This window comes from Xiphophorus couchianus, chromosome 15 (assembly GCF_001444195.1).
Source record: "Xiphophorus couchianus chromosome 15, X_couchianus-1.0, whole genome shotgun sequence".
NCBI classification, from domain to species: domain Eukaryota; kingdom Metazoa; phylum Chordata; class Actinopteri; order Cyprinodontiformes; family Poeciliidae; genus Xiphophorus; species Xiphophorus couchianus.
In genome coordinates this window covers 3,268,193-3,287,736 of record NC_040242.1, presented here as the reverse complement: position 1 = coordinate 3,287,736, position 19,544 = coordinate 3,268,193, and the positions used below count along the sequence as shown (strand labels likewise).

The window sequence follows — 19,544 nt, the reverse complement described above, 5'->3', positions numbered from 1 at the left end:
CAGTCACAATCACTGTCTTCTGCTGCTTATCAGTGATCACAATGTATGGTTGGTTGTGCATTTTGTTTGTTTGCAACAGGAAGTCCCACAGCCAATTGGTTATTGCGTTTCATGTATTCCTTTCCTCCTAGTATTGTGAGATTGTGCTGGTTTGTACCTGCAGCGTCTTTGTGCTGTCTGAACCTGAGATCTCTGGTAGATCTGGGTTTCTCCAGGCTTCCTCCATGATCATGGCTTTGGTGCCTTCCTTTAGTTTGGCCCTTTCTTGCTACTGATAGGAGTTAATCATCAGCTCATCTGAATTTTGCAGGATCATTAATAATGTTAAAGATCCTTCATTAGCCAGGCTACACAAAGCGTAATTTCGTCAGATGTTGATGTTACGCAGGACTGTGATAAACAGGAAGTAGAGGCTGCAAACTAGAAGGAGATCTTAGAAAAATGGAGTTAATCCTTGACATTTTTTGAATTTCGTGCCTCTGGCATGGCACAGACCCCCAGAGGATGGGATCATTCTAGACATCTGAACTTTTTTGATAACTGTGTGTCCATTTCCCCTTAAGTGCTTTAACTCTTAAGGAAAAACCAAAAGCCTCAAACGAGCATGAAAACATTTTTTTGTGAAGCTTAAAACGTTATTTTATATTTTGCCAATACCATCAATCTTTTCTATTGTGATACTTCAAAATGTGCAACGTTGTTACTACCTGAGACATTCACTGAGCGCCTCACCCGTCGGTTCATCTTCCTGATTTATTCTTGGAAGTTGGATATTTCATCATTAATATTCCAGTTTGTGCAAAACACCAGTAAAACCGTCAATGACAGAGACAAGAGCATTATGCTTCCTCCTTCTCTGACACTTCCTGGGTTTGAAGACATTTACTCCTAAAAGCATATGTTTTGTCATATTTTCTGTTTGAGTTTGGTAAAGGGTCTTCCTAAGTAAATGGGTCTAATTGGTCCAGATCGACCCAAACATGACAAAGATGAACTTTAAATATTCCCTTCATTTCTGGGTTGATTGCATGCATCAAGGGATCAGACAGTTCAAATTGTGAAAATCATTGTTGTTGCCAGTCAGCTTTCCAAGAAATAAAAAAGAGTGTGTGCCTGTAGATTATTATACATGCTTTGAGATAATCAGCAGTGGGACAAAGGTATTTAGGAGAAAGGTAAGGAGAGAGTTGATCAGTTGACTTAATCATCATTTTATTGCTTCTGGTAGACAACATAATTACTTTATGGTCAGGAATAAATGTATTCTCTTGTAATTTGTTTTCCTCAACAGGTTTAACTTAATTACTCTCTGCAAATATGTAAGTCAAACTTTATCTAGATAGCACCATTTAAGACGTAATAAAGTAATATGTAAGAATATTGTATGTTATTGGGATTTTATGTGATTGGCAAACATAAGGTTGAGCACAATTATGAAGGGAAAAATTAAAATAAAGAAATACATAACATGACGTACATTTGTATTCAGCTTCTTTTCGTCAGATACTCTTTATTGAAATTCCCTTCAGAGGTCATTTAGTCAGTGATTACAGTTGATTTAGGTTTTATACCAGAACATGAAGCCTTCTGATGTTTCCTCCCAAATATCCAAATCAAAACTTTCCATGTAAGACTTGCAGCTCCAGTTGCAGCTAAAGTTGCTTCTGCAACATATTAACTCAGAACATAAATGCCTGCCACACTAATAAAAACAAATTTTTATTTGTTAAAATAAAAAATAAAAACCCAGCCATCATTTTGATTCTTTTTTGTAATTTTAATCTTCCATCCATCCATCCATTTTCCGTTCACCCTTGTCCCTAATGGGGTCGGGAGGGTTGCTGGTGCCCATCTCCAGCTACGTTCCGGGCGAGAGGCGGGGTACACCCTGGACAGGTCGCCAGTCTGTCGTAGTAATTTTAATCTTATTCTGGGATAAGCTTAGCTTAGCCACACGTCACGAAACATTTAACTAAAATTCTTTTTTATGATTTATTTAGACTTATTGCATGATTTTTATTCATTACTTAATAAGCACGAACAGTGTCTGTTTTACAAATATAGTTTTGGGAGATTGTTCTCTGTCACACTCTGACATAGAGATTCATAAAATAAAGCTTTGCATGAACTGTTGATTCTTCTTCACATCTGAGGAACAGCACACAGTAGATGAGGCATCGGGCTGAGAGTGATGCCTCCGCGTGGCGTCAGGTCCAGGTCGTCTTCTCTAACTCCTGGTGCTGGAGTGAAGCGGAAGTGCTGCAGCAGGGTGGTGAAGAAGATGAACAGCTCCATCCTGGCTAAACTCTCTCCAAGGCAGATCCTGCGACCTGAAGGAGAGTTGAAGACGAAAACGTAAGAGGCTTCCTGTCTAAAAGCAGACAGATTCCTGAACCAACACACACCGGCAGAAAACGGCAGGAAGGCGTCACGCTTTACAAATTTGCCATCTTTGTCCAGAAAGTGAGCAGGATGAAAGCTGTGGGGTTTCTCCCACTCACTGGGGTCATGCAGGACGGAAGTCAGGAGGGGATAGACTGTGGTTCCCTGCAGCAGACGAAATATGGAAACAGAGCAGATATTTTATCTGTTAAGAGTAACAAACTGCATTAATGCATCTCAGTCAAATAATCCAGTCTTTTGAAAATAGTTCAAGCTAATTCCAGGCTCTTGAATCCATAACTGACAGAGGAAATGTTGCTGAAGGTTGAGACAAAATATTTAATCAAAATTATCCAGGCATGTACAGAGAAAACAGACATAATCACTCCCAAAATGTTCAGACGCTGATTTCTGTGCATTCCTCTTTTTATCCACCAGAGGTCCTCAGTCCCACCAGTAGCACCAACTCCGTTTCCAAATCATCTTCCCTGAAATAGACCAGCACTCAAACTGCACTCTGCAGGTTTTCACACAGCAACATCCTGTCTGGTCCTCTGGAGTTACAATCCTGAACATTTTAGATCAATCACTTCTCCAACACACCAAAAATGTCTTCTTTTCTTTGAGCTGTAAAAACGTCTGTAAAACCATATACAGTATAGACCAAAAGTTTGGACACACCTTCTAATTCAATGGGTTTTCTTTATTTTCATGACTATTTATAAGGCAAGAAATCCCACTTATTAACCTGACAGAGCACACCTATGAAGTGAAAACCATTTCAGGTGACGACCTCTTGAAGCTCATCGAGAAAATGCAGAGTGTGTGCAAAGCAGTAATCACAGCAAAAGGTTGCTACTTTGAAGAAACTAGAATATAAGGGGTATTTTCAGTTGTTTTACACTTTTTTGTTTAGTGCATATTTCCACATGTGTTATTCATAGTTTTGATGCCTTCAGTGTGAATCTACAATGTCAATAGTCATGAAAATAAAGGAAACTCATTGAATGAAAAGGTGTGTCCAAACCTTTGGTCTGTACTGTAATTTGACTGCAGAATTACTGTATAATGTGACATTATGTTAGTATACTTGCTTTTCCTGGTTTGATATAAATTCAGATAATTTTTTCCAGCCAGACCTTCTTGATAAAGGAACCCTGGAAGGTGATGTCTCTGCTGGTTCTGTGAGGCAGCGCGGTGGGAACGATGCTGGCCAGTCTTTGTGTCTCGTGGATCACGGCATCAGTGAACTGCAGACTCTTCCTGTCTGAAACCTGAACCTGCCGATCTCCTATCACCCTCCTCAGCTCCTCCTGGACCCGGTCTGGTAGACGGAAAACATCCAGATAATGACCACTTCTTTACAGCAGCATCGCTATTTCAGTATAAACTTTTGTTAAAACATTTTCTTCTTGTTCTTGTGATGGTGGTAAAGTTTTTACCTTGTATCTTTGGATATTTGGCCATGAGGAGAAGCCCCCATCTCAGAGTGGTGGATGTTGTTTCAGTCCCGGCGCTGAATAAGTTTGTGACCGTCATTAGCAGGTTCTCATTATGGAAGTGGCTGTTTTTATTACCAGATGCCTGCAGATGAACAAATAATTATGATTCTGCACATTCCTGTCATCAGCTTTAACAGCCACAGGCGAAAATAATAATAAAAATAGCTTTACAATAAAACCAGGCATAGAAGATAGAATATAAAACAGCATACATGTATTTTGTTTGGAGTTCCCACTGGAATTTAGCTTTTTTGCATTTTGAATGTTGGAAAAAGAAATGTGTCTCTCATGTTCTGTGCTGAAAGTGAAAAATATTTCCACAACAGGGAAATTAAACAGCTGTAGATTTAGTTTCTTTGTGTATTACATCACCAAATGTTCCTATTTATAAGGTTTCCTTATAAATGAAATCATATTGGGTCACTGCTGAACTATAGAACTCCTTTATGCATGGTTTGTGTTGTATTAGAACGTTATATAGCAACATATTCATGTCTTAACACTGAAATACAGGAATATCAATAACAGTCACAATAAACTGTCATGTGAGGGCAGAGTGAGCAGATTCAACTGATGAACTCTGAAATAATTTCAGCTGAAAGAGCAAACCTCCAGGTTCTGCTTGCGAACCAGAAAGGCGTCCACAAAGCCTCTGCACATCTCCGGGTTCAGCGTCTCCTTTAACCGCCTGAAGAGGGCGAAGTTCTGCTTCTGATTGGCTACAGCCATTTCTACGAACTCCTTCCTCCTTGCGACCCATTTAAAGATGCGTGGAAACATGTTGTAAAGCTTTCAAAGAAGAAGTTCTCATATAAGTTAATGATTTCTCCACCCTACAGCATGTTGCTGTCTTTGCATTAAATACCTGAAGGGAAAGAGAACCGCTGAGCAGAACGTTCCTGTTGGTTCGATCCACCATTGATGTGAACTCTGGGTCACTGTATTCAAATCTGCTGCCGTACACCATGGAGCAGATGATGTTGGAGACGGCGTAGTTAGTCGGCTGCATTGTGTCAAAAGGTTTTCCTGTGAGGAAGTGGAAATAATTGAAGCTTACAGCCGCGTAAAAAACAGGTTTATTCTGTTTTTGCTGTTTTGTTACACTTAAATATTTCAGAACATCAAAAACATTTTGTCAGAAAGGAATCATTTCTCAATAGTCAAGGGCCCAGACCCTCAGTACGAAGCCAAGCACAGAACAATAAGCTGGTTTTTACATCTCTACATCCTACATCTCTCTGTGGTTCCATTAAATATCTAGTAAAAAGAACCAAAAAGATTTACTGACTTCAACCAGACAGCCTGACTTCACATTTTAAACAAAGACTTTTCTTTATTTTCCTGAAAAGTTTTGTAAGAAACAAGGATTTGGTCCATATGCAGCATCAATAGTTAATTACTCCACTGCTCTGGGGCTTGATGGTACAGTTAAAGGCGGTTTGTTGAGCCTCCAAGGAGACTAAAGTATTTTAATATTGCACAGGTTGTGCTGAAGTTGTGATGAGACAGAATAGATCACTGGACTTTCAGCCAACAGTAGTTTTTTCATCATAGGTGAAACTTGAAAACAGAAAAATACGGATCAGATGTCACAATTTTTAAAAAATTCACATATGCAGGACATGGCAGAGATGATTGAGCAATCACTAGACACGCAGAGATGGGTTTGTCTTTGCAACTTTATGACAATATTAATCTGAAAGGAACTATTTCTAATGTTTTTCATGAGACTGGACTGAATTGTCTTGTAAAAATGATTAATTTTACCTTTGAAATTCTTAAAAACCTCAATGAGATGCTGACACTCCTCGATGATTTTGTCTTCACACGCCTTCTTGCCCATCCCAAAGTCCCTGAGGTTTGTCAAAGCAAAGCGTCGCATTTCTCTCCAAGAGTCACCGTTCGACCACAAAACCCCTAAAATAAATTCAGTTGTAGATTTTGATTTACACAGATGTAAGTACGTATCACTAAAGGCTTTCTCTCCTCACCATGCCCTTTGTTGAAGTCACGTAAAATCTGAAATGAGTCCCGGTCTCCAAACTCCTCGTCGTGCTGAACCAGAGCCTCCCTCACCGTCTGGTATCCGGTCAGAACCACCACTTTTTGGGGCCCAAGATACACAGTGAAGACTGATCCATACTTCTTAGAAAACTGAAAACAGAAAGAAACTGATCAAGTTTCTGTGACAAATGGGAAGTTCAGTTCATCTTTAAGAAGATCTCCTTGTCAGTGACACAGGAAGTCATCTGGACTGGCCATATTGTTGTTCTCACCAAGACTTTTTGATCCTAATTGCAAAGGAAATTTGCAGAAAAAGAAGAGCAGAAGACATGAAGCAAAGATGTTGGGAATTAAACTCCAAACTCCTGCATCCAGGAATAATCGCTTTTTTCTCCAAACTGAGTTGTTTGTTTTGTTCTTAATTGTTATTTTTCATGTCATTTTTTAAGACACAAAACTTTGAATCAAGTTTATTCATAAAAGTTTATTTTAGATAACTAAGCTAAAAATAATAATAACCAAAACCAATAAGTGCCACCTGGACTTTGATCAGAAGATGGTAAGGAAAATATGTATTGAGCACAAAGTTTTTCCCAGTAAATAATCAGCAAAAGCATTAAATCAGTGCTAGATGTCACTAACAAACCTAAACATACCGAGTAATGCTTTAGTGTGTCTGCACAGACTTTATGTTCCAACAACAATAAAACTTCCACTTGTTTTAGCTGTAAATGTTTAGGATTTTGCAGCTTCTCATGACTTCATCAAGCTTCAGTTCATTACATAAGCAGGATTAATTGAATTTGCATGAAGTTATTGACCTGTTTACCTCCTGGAATGTGTGGTACGGTCTGCTCAGGTCAATCTGCAGAAGGTTTCCAATCAGAGGAAGTGGTCTCGGGCCCGGCGGCTCCTTCCCATGTTTTCCAGAACTAAAGCTGGAGGCGATGAAATAGACCAGCAGCAGGACAGCCAGAGCTACCAACCATGAGGTCAAGGAGGACCGGAGGAAAACATCTAAAACCCCCATGACTCTGAAAACGTCCATCGCTCCAGATCAGGTTCTGGCAGTCAGAGTGAGCGCTGGAAAGGAAAGCAGCTAACAGAGAATGGGATTAGTTTGGCTGGACAGAAGGAGGGGAAGTTCACACAATGCAGATAGTTAATGATTCTTTAACAGCACTTTGATCTATGTCAAAGTTGAGTCCTGATTTTACAGCCTGCATGAACCAGCAGCAGACCTGCTGCACTGCTAAACAGTTCATTAGAATGGTAATTTTGCATTTTCAATGCAGAATTATAGTTAAAACAAATCATGCTACTAACTTTACTTGAAAATCTTCTTTTTTATTTTGGGCGTGCCGTGGTGGCATAGCAGTTAGCGTGATCCATATTTGGAGGCCTTGAGTCCTCGACGCAGCCGTCGCAGGTTCGACTCCCGGACCCGACGATATTTGCCGCATGTCTTCCCCCCTCTCCTTCCCCGTTTCCTGTCAGCCCATTGTCATTTAAGGGACACTAGAGCCCACAAAAGACGCCCTGGAGGGGTTAAAAAAAAAAAAATCTTCTTTTTTTCAAACTGAAAGGGTCTGGAAGCCTGAATATCCGACAGGCAACATCCTGCTGCAGGAGTTGCTCACCAGTTTTACAGTTAATTTTAACAAAGAGACTCAATCTGTGACCTGAAGATAAGCAAGTTAGATATTCACTGATCCAGACATGTTTTAAATAAACAAGACTTACATGAATCATTACATCCATTTCAACTAATTTAGACATTCCTGTTTTAATAAACTTTATGCTGTGAACAGAATGAGTTGTATGACTGGAAGTGTTGGTTCTGTAAATAGTTTCTCCATCTCAGGTAAAGATTCATCAGAGGGTCATGTTGTTCTTCCTCACAGTTTTCTGTGTCACGCCTTATTTCTCATCTTTGTCCAACATCTGAGCAATATGTTGCTCTAAAACCTGCTGTTATACGTCTTAACTGGACTAATGTGAACTTTTCAGATTCACTGTTAGCATAACTTATTATTTTTAATCTTTTAAGATTTTAACCTGAAAAAATGATGAGCTCCACCTACATAAGTTTGGCAATGTACAAAACTAAGTTGGTTTGAGGAAACTACGTGTTGCAAGTCACAGGAAGTGAGGTCAGGATCTCCAAGTACAAAGACGTAGATGATAGAAGAAGTAACTACTGGTCTCAGACAGCGTGAACCTGAGTGGATTAAAATGTTTGTAATTCTGGTTCTGGTTCTGGTTCTGCAGCTTACAGGTAAGAAAACAAGAAATTATCCAGAATTCACAAAATTCTTGTTAATTCTAATTAGAATTTATAATTTTTTTCTTTTCAACAGAAATCAGAGGAACGTTTTCACCCAGATTTGTTGTCCGAGATGGAGATGATGTCACTCTGCCTTGTGAAAACATGAGAGATGAACAGGATACATGTGAAAAAACTAACTGGCTGTTCAGTAATTCACCAGATGCATCAGTTACTGTCTCTACTGACAGACAAGTGTCTGGAAAAACGGAAAGATTGGAGGTGGCGGCTGATTGCTCTCTGGTCATAAAGAATGTCTCACATGAGGATGTTGGTTTCTACACCTGCAGAACTTCACATATCAATCATAATCAAGATGCTCATGCTCATCTGTTTCTCTTAACAAGTAAGTTTTTAAAACTATTTTATCATTTTAACATTTAAACCTCAGGAATTAATGTAAAAATCATTCGTTATATTCACCAGTGACGGAGAAGAAAGAGGGCGACCAGGTGAAGTTTTCCTGCTTCGTCGCAGCAAAGGAAACGTGCAAACACACGGTGGAGTGGATGTATGAGAGGAAAGCTGTGAACGATACCATGATCATGAAGACATCCGGATGTTCAGTTACTGCGGTTATTCCTGAAAGTTTCCTCAAGAACAAACCAAAATATCGAGAGATGATTTCCTGCAAAGTGAAGGCTGATTCCACAGAAAGAGACCAGCTGTTTCCCCTCAGCCCTCAGACAGCCGGTGAGTTACAGGGAGCTGTGAGGAGATGAGAAAATGCACATAAATATAGCAAACAATAATAACACGTTTAAATTTAACAGGAAATGATGTAAGCATGACAAGTGCAGAAGGAAGAAAAGCTAATGAAACACAGCCTGCATTGAAAAACGCTTCAACAACCCCATTAAGTAACGCATCTCTGTTATGTTACACTTTATGCTGCAAATGCTTTTCTGTTCCTGATCAAATGCATGAGTAAAAAACATGATTGCATGTTTAAGTTGTGCTTTTAAGATTATTGTTTTCTTTTGTTTGCAGATTTGTGGTTATACGTTGTCGTGTCTCTTGGTTCAGTAGCATTGATAGTAACTGTTCTAATGATCACTCTGTGGAAACGAAGGGAAGGTGAGAGAAAACTTTGGCTTTAAATGAACTGAATTGTTCTCAGAAAGTTGTTTGTTGGAGCTAAAATGAAAACCTTTATGCATTTTTAGAGGAAAGATTGATAATTCTTCAGGATGTGGTGAGTTTATTCATTTCATTTTGAATTTTGCTGCCCAGTTCACATTGTTCATTGTGTGGAGATTTAAGCTGCCTTGTCTTTGCACTTTGACAGGAGCAAAGCCTGAACTCTGCTGTGGTTCTGTCTAGTCCTGGAAACGGTCCAAACATGGTGAGCATGTTTCCCTGAGCTCCAGCCTCCCATTCTCAGCCCACTGGTGGGAATTTCACAGCAGTAAATCCGTCATTCTTACACAAACTGCTTATTACAGCAGTGATCTAAAGGTTTTTGGCCATATTTGGCCACCGTAGTGTCTCTTCTGTTCACCTCAGCATTGCTGTGCACAACCAAACCTGCAAACACATTCAACATCAGCAGGACTGAAATGGTTCAATCCTGTATGTTTTCAAACTAAAGTGTTGCTTTAGGAATTATGCTGAATATTATATGGCATATTGAGGATTACATAATAACTTCATCTAACTTTTCTGTCATACGTTTTACATGATTTGAGGAAAAATCTAAAGTTTGAAACTGGAAATATGTGGAAAATTCACATTGAAAATGGAAGGGAATCATATTAGCAGACATGCTGCTTGCAGCTTCCCAGTTACATTTTGAAAACATTGTTACTTTATTAAGGCTGAAAGATGATGTTCCTCTGCTTTCCACACCAGAACTCGCTTTGTTTTTTGTTTTTCACAGCTAGAATAGTTTCCAAACAGAAATATTTCTGTTTCTGTAATAAAGGAAAAGGTGACACACCAGCAGAATGTAGCAACAGGTGGGGGAGGAGGAACTAACTTCAGGGCACTGAGGTCACTCTGAAAGTTTCTGTAGCATCTCTTTAAAAGAACTTCACAAATGTATAACGGAAGATTTTGAGAGTTTTGAAACCACAAATTGAGCTTTGTGTTTTCACCAAACTGTGAGAGTTTGTTTCAGAAAAATGTTGGCATTGCATTTTACAATATAATGTACTTTATTCATTTTCTTAATCAATTAAACACATTTTAAGACTTTCTTTGTGACCCAAGGAAGAAAGGAGAATGAACAGAAGTGAAGAAAGTGTCACAGTTTCAAATCCATCGGAGTTGTTTCTGTTTTATTTAGACTGATGGATTTTTGGTTTTGCAGGAATTTTATTTACACAAGATTAGTGACCTCTGCAGGAGGATAATATCTGTAAGTTGTTCGTAATTTTTTTTCTGGATCTGTTAGAATATGGATATATCCTGCACTCTGTGACCTGCAGAAACTAAACACTTTAGTCAACTAAAAGGAAATCTCCGGGTCGTTTTTGTTGTCTTGTGAATCTTTGTGTCAGTTAGTAAAGGTTTTTCTTTTTGTGTAGGCTGACCCTGAAGATGAAGTTCTCTACGCCACCATTTGCCACACAGAAAAGGCAAAAAGTAAAACTTGGGTAAGTTTCCTTCTGTTGAGCTTTATGATGAAATCAGGAGCTGAAAAGCAGAACTGCTGCTGGCCTGAACTTTTGTGAATTTGATGTCTTGCTTCATGTTCAGTAAATATGAAGAAGGCTGTTACTCACTTTCCTGCGTGATGTTAGAACATTTTGAAATTTCTGGGTTTTTTCACAAAAACCCACAATAAAGTAATTCTTCAGGGATGAGTTATTTTTGTCCTTTTCTTTTTTCCTTGTCTTTATTTTTAGGCTCACATTGACACATTGATAAAATCAGATTTAATTTCTGCTCTGTGCTCTCGTTAAGGATGATGAGAAGCCAGGCGACTCTGTGACCTACAGCTGTGTGAAGGTCGATTCTCCTGCAGGTTCCTGTGATCCTGACAGCCTCAACGCAAACCATCAGCAAATCACATGAACAAGAAATGAAATATTTTGCTTCTGAAAACAAAACCTTATTTATCATGAACTTAAACTGTTATTAAGATATTAACTGGATGCTGGTGTGATTTATTTCAGTTGAGTAGTTGGTGTGAAAGTCAGGTTTCAGATCATAATCACATGTATCTTGATTATGATGTCCAGGTTATTAATTCAGAAAAACAAATAATTCAGCAACATGATGTGTTTTCTGTATTGATCTGATTTAGTGCTTAAGTCTGACGGTTTATTTATTAACTTATTAAGTATATAAAGTAATACAAATTATACAAGTAGGAACATTGTGCTGTTCATAGAAGTTATATAAATTGAATAAAACTATGGATGCATCAGTTAATCAACTAGAAAACAATCAATTTATCCTTAACCAACAGTGAAAACTAAAATATATATTTTTTTTTTCCTGCTGAATAAATTAATCAAAACGTTTTTTAAAAGTTCATGTACGCTCTGTAAATGCAGCAACTTTTTGTTTAGAATTTAGCATGCAGACTTTCATGAATAAAATCTTGTATTTCTTTTATTTATCACTAAATTTGAAAATACTATGTTTGTTTCGTCGCTGATGTTTGTTACATTTGATTGTTGAATTTAAAAAGTTTACACAGAAATTTTTGTGTTGCATTCTTGACAATAAAATTTTTTTTAAGACTGATATTTAAACACAAAAACAGAAAAAACACAAACAAACCTCTTTACTCTGCGTACGGCTTCTGATCCACAGTGCTGCATAAAAACAAATGAATTCCCTTCTTATTATTCCTTCCATGATCGAGAGTCAGCATGACCTTGTATTTTTATTTATTTTTTTATTATTATTTAATTAAATCACTCCTTTTTTAAAAGTGATAAAATTGTCTTTTTATTTTTAAAATCTATATCAGCCTGATGACGTTTTAATACATACTTTTGGTTCTGTTCTTTAAGGTGGAGGGGAGCTGCAACATTTTCAAAAGCAGCCTTTTAATCTGATAAAATCTCCTTGTAAATTTAACATGTTTTCCTTTCATACATGTGAGTTTGCTGTAGATCTGGTCAAGATGTAATATCTTATGATTTCTACAAAATATTGACAAAAAGCAGACAGAATGTAAACCAGTACCATGCCCACATCAGCTTTTAATGTGGCAGACAGTTTTCTAACTTTAGCATGAACACAAATTAAACTGGTTTGGTGAAGTTTGTGTTTAGCTTTCATAACTTTAATATAATTTATCAAACACGAGACTTGGGAAGCTGTTAAAATTTTCTCTGTCCACAAGGGGGCGATATAGGTTGGCATCTGGTAAAATGTAAAAAAAAGAGTAATTGAATAACAGGTTTTAATTTAAAACTGTCTATAAACTCTGAACCCCAGTTAGGGATGAGGGGGAGATGAAGGATGTGAGGCTGGATTTTCTGCAACAAGTCAAACTGTCTGTGGTCAGAGTTAAATTTACACCAGGGTGAGAAAGAAATGACACACAGATGATTGTGATGTGTGAATTACTGGAGACGAACAACTTTACTGAAAAGGAAATTATCTATAGACTCAGGAAATGATAAGAGGGCTGCAGTTCAGCGGAAATGAACTGACACGTCAGGCAGAGAGAAGACAAACTGTCCAAGAAACAGAATGACTGAATTCAGATCAGTTCAGCTGTCTATATGTCTGATTCTGGCACTAAAGTTTACAGGTGAGGATTATTGTTACTGCTTTATATTTTTGTATTTTATCTAAATGAAGTGAGTTTTCTTGTTATATCTGTGAGCTTGTTACATTTCCTATTGTGTCGACATGTTTTCTACTTTAGCTGTTTTTCTTCTGTTGCTTTTCTCTGCAGTAACAAAGCAAAGTTCTTCTTCTGTCATTGTGAGAGGAGGGGATGAAGTTCTGTTGGCCTGTGAAAACATGATGGGTCCGATTAAGTGCTTACGGATCCACTGGCTCTTCAGTAAATTATCTCAAGGAACAGCACTAGCTCTGGTTAAGTTTGGTCACCCTAATAAAACTCAGGCTGCCAGAGAAAAAGCAGACAGGCTGAGAGTTTCATCAAACTGCTCTCTGATAATTCAGAAGGTCAGCGCTGCTGACGTTGGGACATATTACTGCCAACAAGTTCAAACCACAGACCAGAACGAGATCATACACACCGTCGCTTTGTCTCTGGTTAACAGTGAGTACATATTCTCAGCCTTTTACCAAATACTAACCAAGTATTCAGCACAGTCACCAGCTAACCTCAGGTCTTTGTTTTCCTCCAACAGTTACTGAACAGAAAGATGATGAAGAGGTGACGCTAAATTGTTCTGTTATACCAAATGATCCATGCAAACACAATGTGAAGTGGCTTTATCAAGGTCAAAGTATTGATAAACATAATACATATCTAGGGACAAAATACTCTGTTTGTGCTGCTGAAGTCACCTTTAAGAGTTCACATTATGTTTATGAGCCGGGCCGTTATAATTCACTGCAATGTGACGTAGAAGAGTCTGGAGGAAGAAAGCAGCAGCGGTTTCCCTTCAGAGCTGAAACTCCAGGTGAGAAAACTAATGTAATATGAAAATCTCAATTTGTCAATTTAGTTTGATCAGTTGAGCTGATAAATTTGGCCTTCATGTTTTAATGTCATGAAATTCCTGAAAATAGAGAAGAAAAATAAAAGATCTGAAGAGAATGAGGCAGAACCACCATCTGGTGAGTCAGGAAATACTTTTCAGAATTTTGGCTTCAAATCTTTTATGATGGATACATGAATACTAAATGTGTTATTTGTATCACTGGATATTAGATTGTTACATGTGCCTTATTTTTAGTCACCAGATAGTAAACATAAAGCTAATGTTTATTCCTATTTTTAGGTATGTGGTGGTTGTACGTCATTGAAGCTGCTTTAGCAGCTTTCCTGTTGTCTCTCAGTCTTCCCATAAAGACAAAGAAAAACAAAAGTATGAAGATTCATCTGAAACCAGATTCATTTGTATTTTTACTGTGAACACTAAAGTACTGCTTTCCCTTTTCTCTTTGAAGGAAATAATACACCAGTGGATGAAAACCTGGTGAGTGTAACTGTTTATAGTGCAATGTACAGTAGAGCCCTGCATATTTGCATTCTAGTATTCACAAGTTTACCTGTTTGTGGATTTTAGCTATATATAAATATATAGCTATATGGCTATATATAACTAAGAATAAACACAAAATAACCTGCATGTCTTGTGCTTAACTTCCTGATTTATGCTCTTGACTCTCCACAAGGGGGCAGGATTGGCTGATATCTTGCAAAATAGTAAAATAAAACAGCAGAAAAGAGTGTTTAAGAAGAAAAACCTCTCAGTGGCGGTTTCTGATATGGGCGGCATCTTGTGGGGGGCGGCATGAGCATCCCCTTCCCACTTCATCCCCCGCAGCAACATCTTTTATTTATTAATTATCGTTGGATTAAAGCAAATTTCTCAAAATGCAACTTGTATATCCAAGATTTTGGACACAGGTGTTGAACCAAAGCTTGGAGCTAATTGGTTGATGTCTACAAACCTACAAAATGAAAACTCAATGGACTCACAGACATGGAGAGTTGATGTAGTGAAATCAAATTTTGAAAAGAATATAAAAGGAAATAGAAAGTCCTGAAGTTTTTCTCTCTTTTTTTAGGATGATCCTGAGGTCAGTGTTGTAATCTTCTCCACTGGGGGGCGGCATGAGCATCCCCCCAGTGGATGCGGCACTGGGTTGTTGGTTTTCTTTGCCAAAACCAACAGCCCATCCATCCAGCCAATGTCTACTGGTAATCTGAGATCGGGCCGCAGTGGCAACAGGACCAGTGAGGAACCCCAGATCGCTCTCTCACCAGAGACATCCACCGTCGTTTTCAGGGGCATCCCAATGAGCTCCCAGGATTTATAATGCCCACACCTAGTAGCTCAATGTTCACACTCAACGTGAAAATGGCTGCAAACAAATGCGCAATTATACAACAGTAAGCCTTTGAAAAGCAGAAGTGGAGCCTCCTGCACAACTAACAACCAACAAGGTGGTTTCTGGATGGTGAGGTGTCTTTTCCAGCAGATACAGCGGTAAAATCAGCTGACCAAACATGCTGGAACTTATATTGGGTTGCTAGGTGACAGGCTTCACTGGGGTTGCTAGGTAGCGAGCAGTGCTTGCTGATTTGTGAAGTTACATTCCAGAGGTTTTTGAAATGGATCATTTCCAGACACCAAAAAACATAAATCTATTGCCAAAAACTAACTGGGTGTTTTTTAAACCACTTGTGTTGTTTTTAGAAGCAGTAGAAACCCAAATGGAAGTATAAAAATGTGCAGGATGTGAATTTTGTAAACTACATCCCCTTTAAGGCTGAATCTAGCCGGACTCTGATGGAAGCTCGTCTATGTGACTGTAGAGGTCATAACCTGAAGAACCCAACAGAACCAAAAAACGAGATCCTGACGTTCTCAAAGTGAACACCAGCCAGATATTGAAATTCACTGAAAAAATAGATTTTTTAATGAATCAATAAACAATTAATCAATCTGAAGTTTGTTTGTTTTTGTCCAGAATGAGGAGTTGTCATCTTAAAGTAGCATCCATATTTCATGTGCTAATACCTGCAAAAATATAATCAGATTTTGCTGTTGAATTTTGCTGTCCTATAAAGTACTCTAACTGTGTTTGGATTCAAGCAATAAAGTTATTATTTAACCACAAATATTTGTTGTTTTGACTTTTTTTTGCTATTGTGTTTTTTTCCTGCATAGTTTAAACATTTTATCAAACCGCTTTCTGTATAAAAAATGTATATTATTAGTTTAATTACCTGGTTGTTCATGTTTGTTGTTTAATTCTGCTGAAGTTGTTTTTAATGTCACAACCATACATGCATCTATTTTCATATTTTCTAAGATTACCCAAAGAGATTGAAAGTCTTGTGAACAACAATACAAACTAAAGTAACCAAATCAAACAGAAATAACAATAAATAAGAACAAAAGCATAATTTAATAGACAGAAACTTTCAAACATTCTACTAAAATCTAATACTGCATTTAAATCCAAACTAAAACAGTTGAGCATTCACCAGATGTTTAAATGTTTTAGAGCTTTTATTGCACATAAGAGGTAAAACAGTTTATAATTTTTGGGTAGTAAGTTACTCTAAGAAGTTTTTTTATTATTTTAATTTTGATCCCTGGACGTCTCAAAGTTCGCCCCCTGCTGGTGTGTTGAAGGTCGACGCCTCTGAACCATTGTAAACAGCTATAATAACGTCAGAGTTCATCAGACGTTGACTTTTTTTTTCCTTTTAAAAGACAATCTGCTGCATTCTGGACTGATATTAATCGACCGAGTGATATAACTGTGCTAGTTGTGAATTTGTAAAAAAAAAACAACTAAATCTATAAAGAACATAAGAAGAGAGACAGGTTGCAAAAGACAGACATTCCCCTCTTTACACAAATCTAAATTTGTGTTGTTCAGATGTTTGTCACCTCCCCTCAGATCAGAGTTAAATTTATAACAGGGTGAGAAAAAACAAAACCATTTTAAGAAGAGATAAGTGTACGAAGGAGGAACAACGTTAAATTCAGGAAGTGCCGACTGGCCTGCAGTTGTCAAAATATCTGCTGACACTTCAGGCAGAGAGAAGACAAACCGTTCGAGAAACAGAATGACTGAATTCAGATCAGTTCAACTGTCTTTATGTCTGATTCTGGCACTAAAGTTTACAGGTGAGGATTATTGTTACTGCTTTATATTTTTGTATTTTATCTAAATGAAGTGAGTTTTCTTGTTATATCTGTGAGCTTGTTACATTTCCTATTGTGTCGACATGTTTTCTACTTTAGCTGTTTTTCTTCTGTTGCTTTTCTCTGCAGTAACAAAGCAAAGTTCTTCTTCTGTCATTGTGAGAGGAGGGGATGAAGTTCTGTTGGCCTGTGAAAACATGATGGGTCCGATTAAGTGCTTACGGATCCACTGGCTCTTCAGTAAATTATCTCAAGGAACAGCACTAGCTCTGGTTAAGTTTGGTCACCCTAATAAAACTCAGGCTGCCAGAGAAAAAGCAGACAGGCTGAGAGTTTCATCAAACTGCTCTCTGATAATTCAGAAGGTCAGCGCTGCTGACGTTGGGACATATTACTGCCAACAAGTTCAAACCACAGACCAGAACGAGATCATACACACCGTCGCTTTGTCTCTGGTTAACAGTGAGTACATATTCTCAGCCTTTTACCAAATACTAACCAAGTATTCAGCACAGTCACCAGCTAACCTCAGGTCTTTGTTTTCCTCCAACAGTTACTGAACAGAAAGATGATGAAGAGGTGACGCTAAATTGTTCTGTTATACCAAATGATCCATGCAAACACAATGTGAAGTGGCTTTATCAAGGTCAAAGTATTGATAAACATAATACATATCTAGGGACAAAATACTCTGTTTGTGCTGCTGAAGTCACCTTTAAGAGTTCACATTATGTTTATGAGCCGGGCCGTTATAATTCACTGCAATGTGACGTAGAAGAGTCTGGAGGAAGAAAGCAGCAGCGGTTTCCCTTCAGAGCTGAAACTCCAGGTGAGAAAACTAATGTAATATGAAAATCTCAATTTGTCAATTTAGTTTGATCAGTTGAGCTGATAAATTTGGCCTTCATGTTTTAATGTCATGAAATTCCTGAAAATAGAGAAGAAAAATAAAAGATCTGAAGAGAATGAGGCAGAACCACCATCTGGTGAGTCAGGAATCTATTTTTCTTCACATCATTTTCTCTTTGTCTTGACTTTTGAATTAAGCATTTTGTCTTTAAAGATTATATGATAAATGCATGAATAATACATGTATTTTTTTTACCACATATTTATAAAAGTGCATGAAGTTAAAATGTTTATTCCTATTTTTAGGTATGTGGTGGTTGTACATCGTCATAGTTGTCGTTTTGGCAGCTTTGCTGTTAGCTGTCGGGTTTTTCACGAAAAGGAAGAAAAATAAAGGTGGGGAGATCCGACTGAAAATATTAATAGGTTTACTATAAATACTAAAATATGTCTTTGCATTTGTTCTTTGAAGGAAATAAAACACGAGTGAACTCACCCCCTGCAGCCCCTCAGTCTGCTACAGAAGTGAACCAGGATCCAGTAAGTTTCCACAGCAGAACTATCCTCCATTAACTACCCAAAATGTCAGCTTCATGAGGACAATGTCTCTCAATTTTATCAAGCTTTTAGGAATAAATTACATGTTCAAAAACACCCATGAAGAGACTTTTAAAAGAACTGGTCTAAATAAATGGAAATGAAAATGTCTAAATGTTGGAAATCACCTAATATATGACTATAATACCGAGCAGATATTTAAGGTTCTTGTCTTTGTGTAGGATGAACCTGATGCAACCATCTCTTATGCTTCAATTAACCTCCCAAAGAACAACAATCAGGTATCTGACTATAATATTATATTTTAAGATGCTGCACAGAATATTCATATAAATCTCTCATTTGTGGGGAATTGTGTTCATATGCCATCATTTATTTGCTGCACTGTGTTCATCACAGGTTTGGGGAAGTGATGCAGCAGTGACTTACAGCGCCGTTAGAATAGGAGAATCACCTGATCCAAGCCACCTCTATGCTTCTGTTAAATAACCAAACTGGTATTTTGGTTAGTTTAATAGGAAAAAAGTGGAATAAGAATTTTAAAGCAACTTAAACACAATACATTAACTTTATTTTTAGGGTATAGACTTTGAAGACAGTTTCATACATGAACTATTTCAATTTAAAATGTAAAATTATATTAAAAATGTTGTCTTAAAACACACAATAAAAAATGCTTATCAAACAAATTAACAATCCATCTCGTCTTGTGTGACTGCACAGGACTTTTTTGTCCACCAGGGGAGATGCGGGTCAGGTTATGACTGTCAAAATAGTTCCCCACTATTTGCAGTTATTGCTAAAGTAATCAATATAAAATGATAAATCAAACCTGCATGTTTTTGTCATGAAATACTTGAAAATAGAAAAAAAGAATAAGGACTCTGTAAGATTTTGTATGTGCATATCTTTTTCCTTTTGTCTTGACCCAGCCTTCAAATATGTATCTCTCTCTCTCTCTCTCTCTCTCTCTCTGTGTGTGTGTGTGGGGGGGGGGTGCGTGTGTGGACGTTGCAGTGTTTTTTTTTTTTATTTTCATAATAATCAGGTTAATTTATACGAACAGAAAGACAATAACCTCCTAATGCAAAATCAACAGTTACAATCCAGGAGTAAAAAAAAAATTACATTTGTTGCAGATTTATCACT

At 37.6% G+C, this 19,544-nt stretch overlaps 4 protein-coding genes across 6 annotated transcripts; 3 read left to right on the top strand and 1 right to left on the bottom strand.

Moving 5' to 3' along the window:
* Window positions 1-1,913: 1,913 nt before the first annotated feature.
* On the bottom strand, window positions 1,914-7,014 carry LOC114158227 (cytochrome P450 2K1-like). The gene is made up of 9 exons (XM_028039563.1): window positions 6,718-7,014; window positions 5,876-6,038; window positions 5,652-5,801; window positions 4,750-4,910; window positions 4,494-4,673; window positions 3,825-3,966; window positions 3,522-3,706; window positions 2,406-2,547; window positions 1,914-2,330 (listed from the first exon to the last, which is right to left on the bottom strand). Exons 1-9 carry the CDS (start codon window positions 6,934-6,936, stop codon window positions 2,143-2,145), a joined length of 1,530 nt encoding a protein of 509 aa, XP_027895364.1. The 5' UTR covers window positions 6,937-7,014; the 3' UTR covers window positions 1,914-2,142.
* Window positions 7,015-8,051: 1,037 nt separating this feature from the next.
* Window positions 8,052-11,594, top strand: LOC114158255 (uncharacterized). Of its 2 annotated transcripts, XM_028039598.1 has the most exons (9): window positions 8,052-8,166; window positions 8,249-8,560; window positions 8,641-8,907; window positions 8,988-9,074; window positions 9,205-9,291; window positions 9,381-9,409; window positions 9,503-9,559; window positions 10,743-10,811; window positions 11,122-11,593. In XM_028039598.1, exons 1-9 carry the CDS (start codon window positions 8,070-8,072, stop codon window positions 11,230-11,232), a joined length of 1,116 nt encoding a protein of 371 aa, XP_027895399.1. In that variant the 5' UTR covers window positions 8,052-8,069; the 3' UTR covers window positions 11,233-11,593. The 2 variants fall into 2 exon arrangements, with proteins under 2 accessions (XP_027895399.1, XP_027895400.1); XM_028039599.1 differs by lacking the exon at window positions 8,988-9,074 and having other exon boundaries at window positions 11,122-11,594.
* Window positions 11,595-12,649: 1,055 nt separating this feature from the next.
* Window positions 12,650-15,949, top strand: LOC114158671 (uncharacterized). Its single transcript, XM_028040400.1, has 7 exons — window positions 12,650-12,931; window positions 13,079-13,411; window positions 13,503-13,778; window positions 13,888-13,935; window positions 14,100-14,186; window positions 14,269-14,297; window positions 14,893-15,949. The coding sequence occupies exons 1-7, from the start codon at window positions 12,871-12,873 to the stop codon at window positions 15,142-15,144; spliced, it is 1,086 nt and encodes a 361-aa protein (XP_027896201.1). The 5' UTR covers window positions 12,650-12,870; the 3' UTR covers window positions 15,145-15,949.
* An 869-nt stretch (window positions 15,950-16,818) lies between these two features.
* Window positions 16,819-19,084, top strand: LOC114158672 (uncharacterized). Of its 2 annotated transcripts, XM_028040401.1 has the most exons (8): window positions 16,819-16,970; window positions 17,118-17,450; window positions 17,542-17,817; window positions 17,927-17,974; window positions 18,144-18,233; window positions 18,310-18,377; window positions 18,617-18,676; window positions 18,795-19,084. In XM_028040401.1, the coding sequence occupies exons 1-8, from the start codon at window positions 16,910-16,912 to the stop codon at window positions 18,882-18,884; spliced, it is 1,026 nt and encodes a 341-aa protein (XP_027896202.1). In that variant the 5' UTR covers window positions 16,819-16,909; the 3' UTR covers window positions 18,885-19,084. The 2 variants fall into 2 exon arrangements, with proteins under 2 accessions (XP_027896202.1, XP_027896203.1); XM_028040402.1 differs by lacking the exon at window positions 18,144-18,233.
* The last annotated feature ends 460 nt before the right edge of the window (window positions 19,085-19,544 follow it).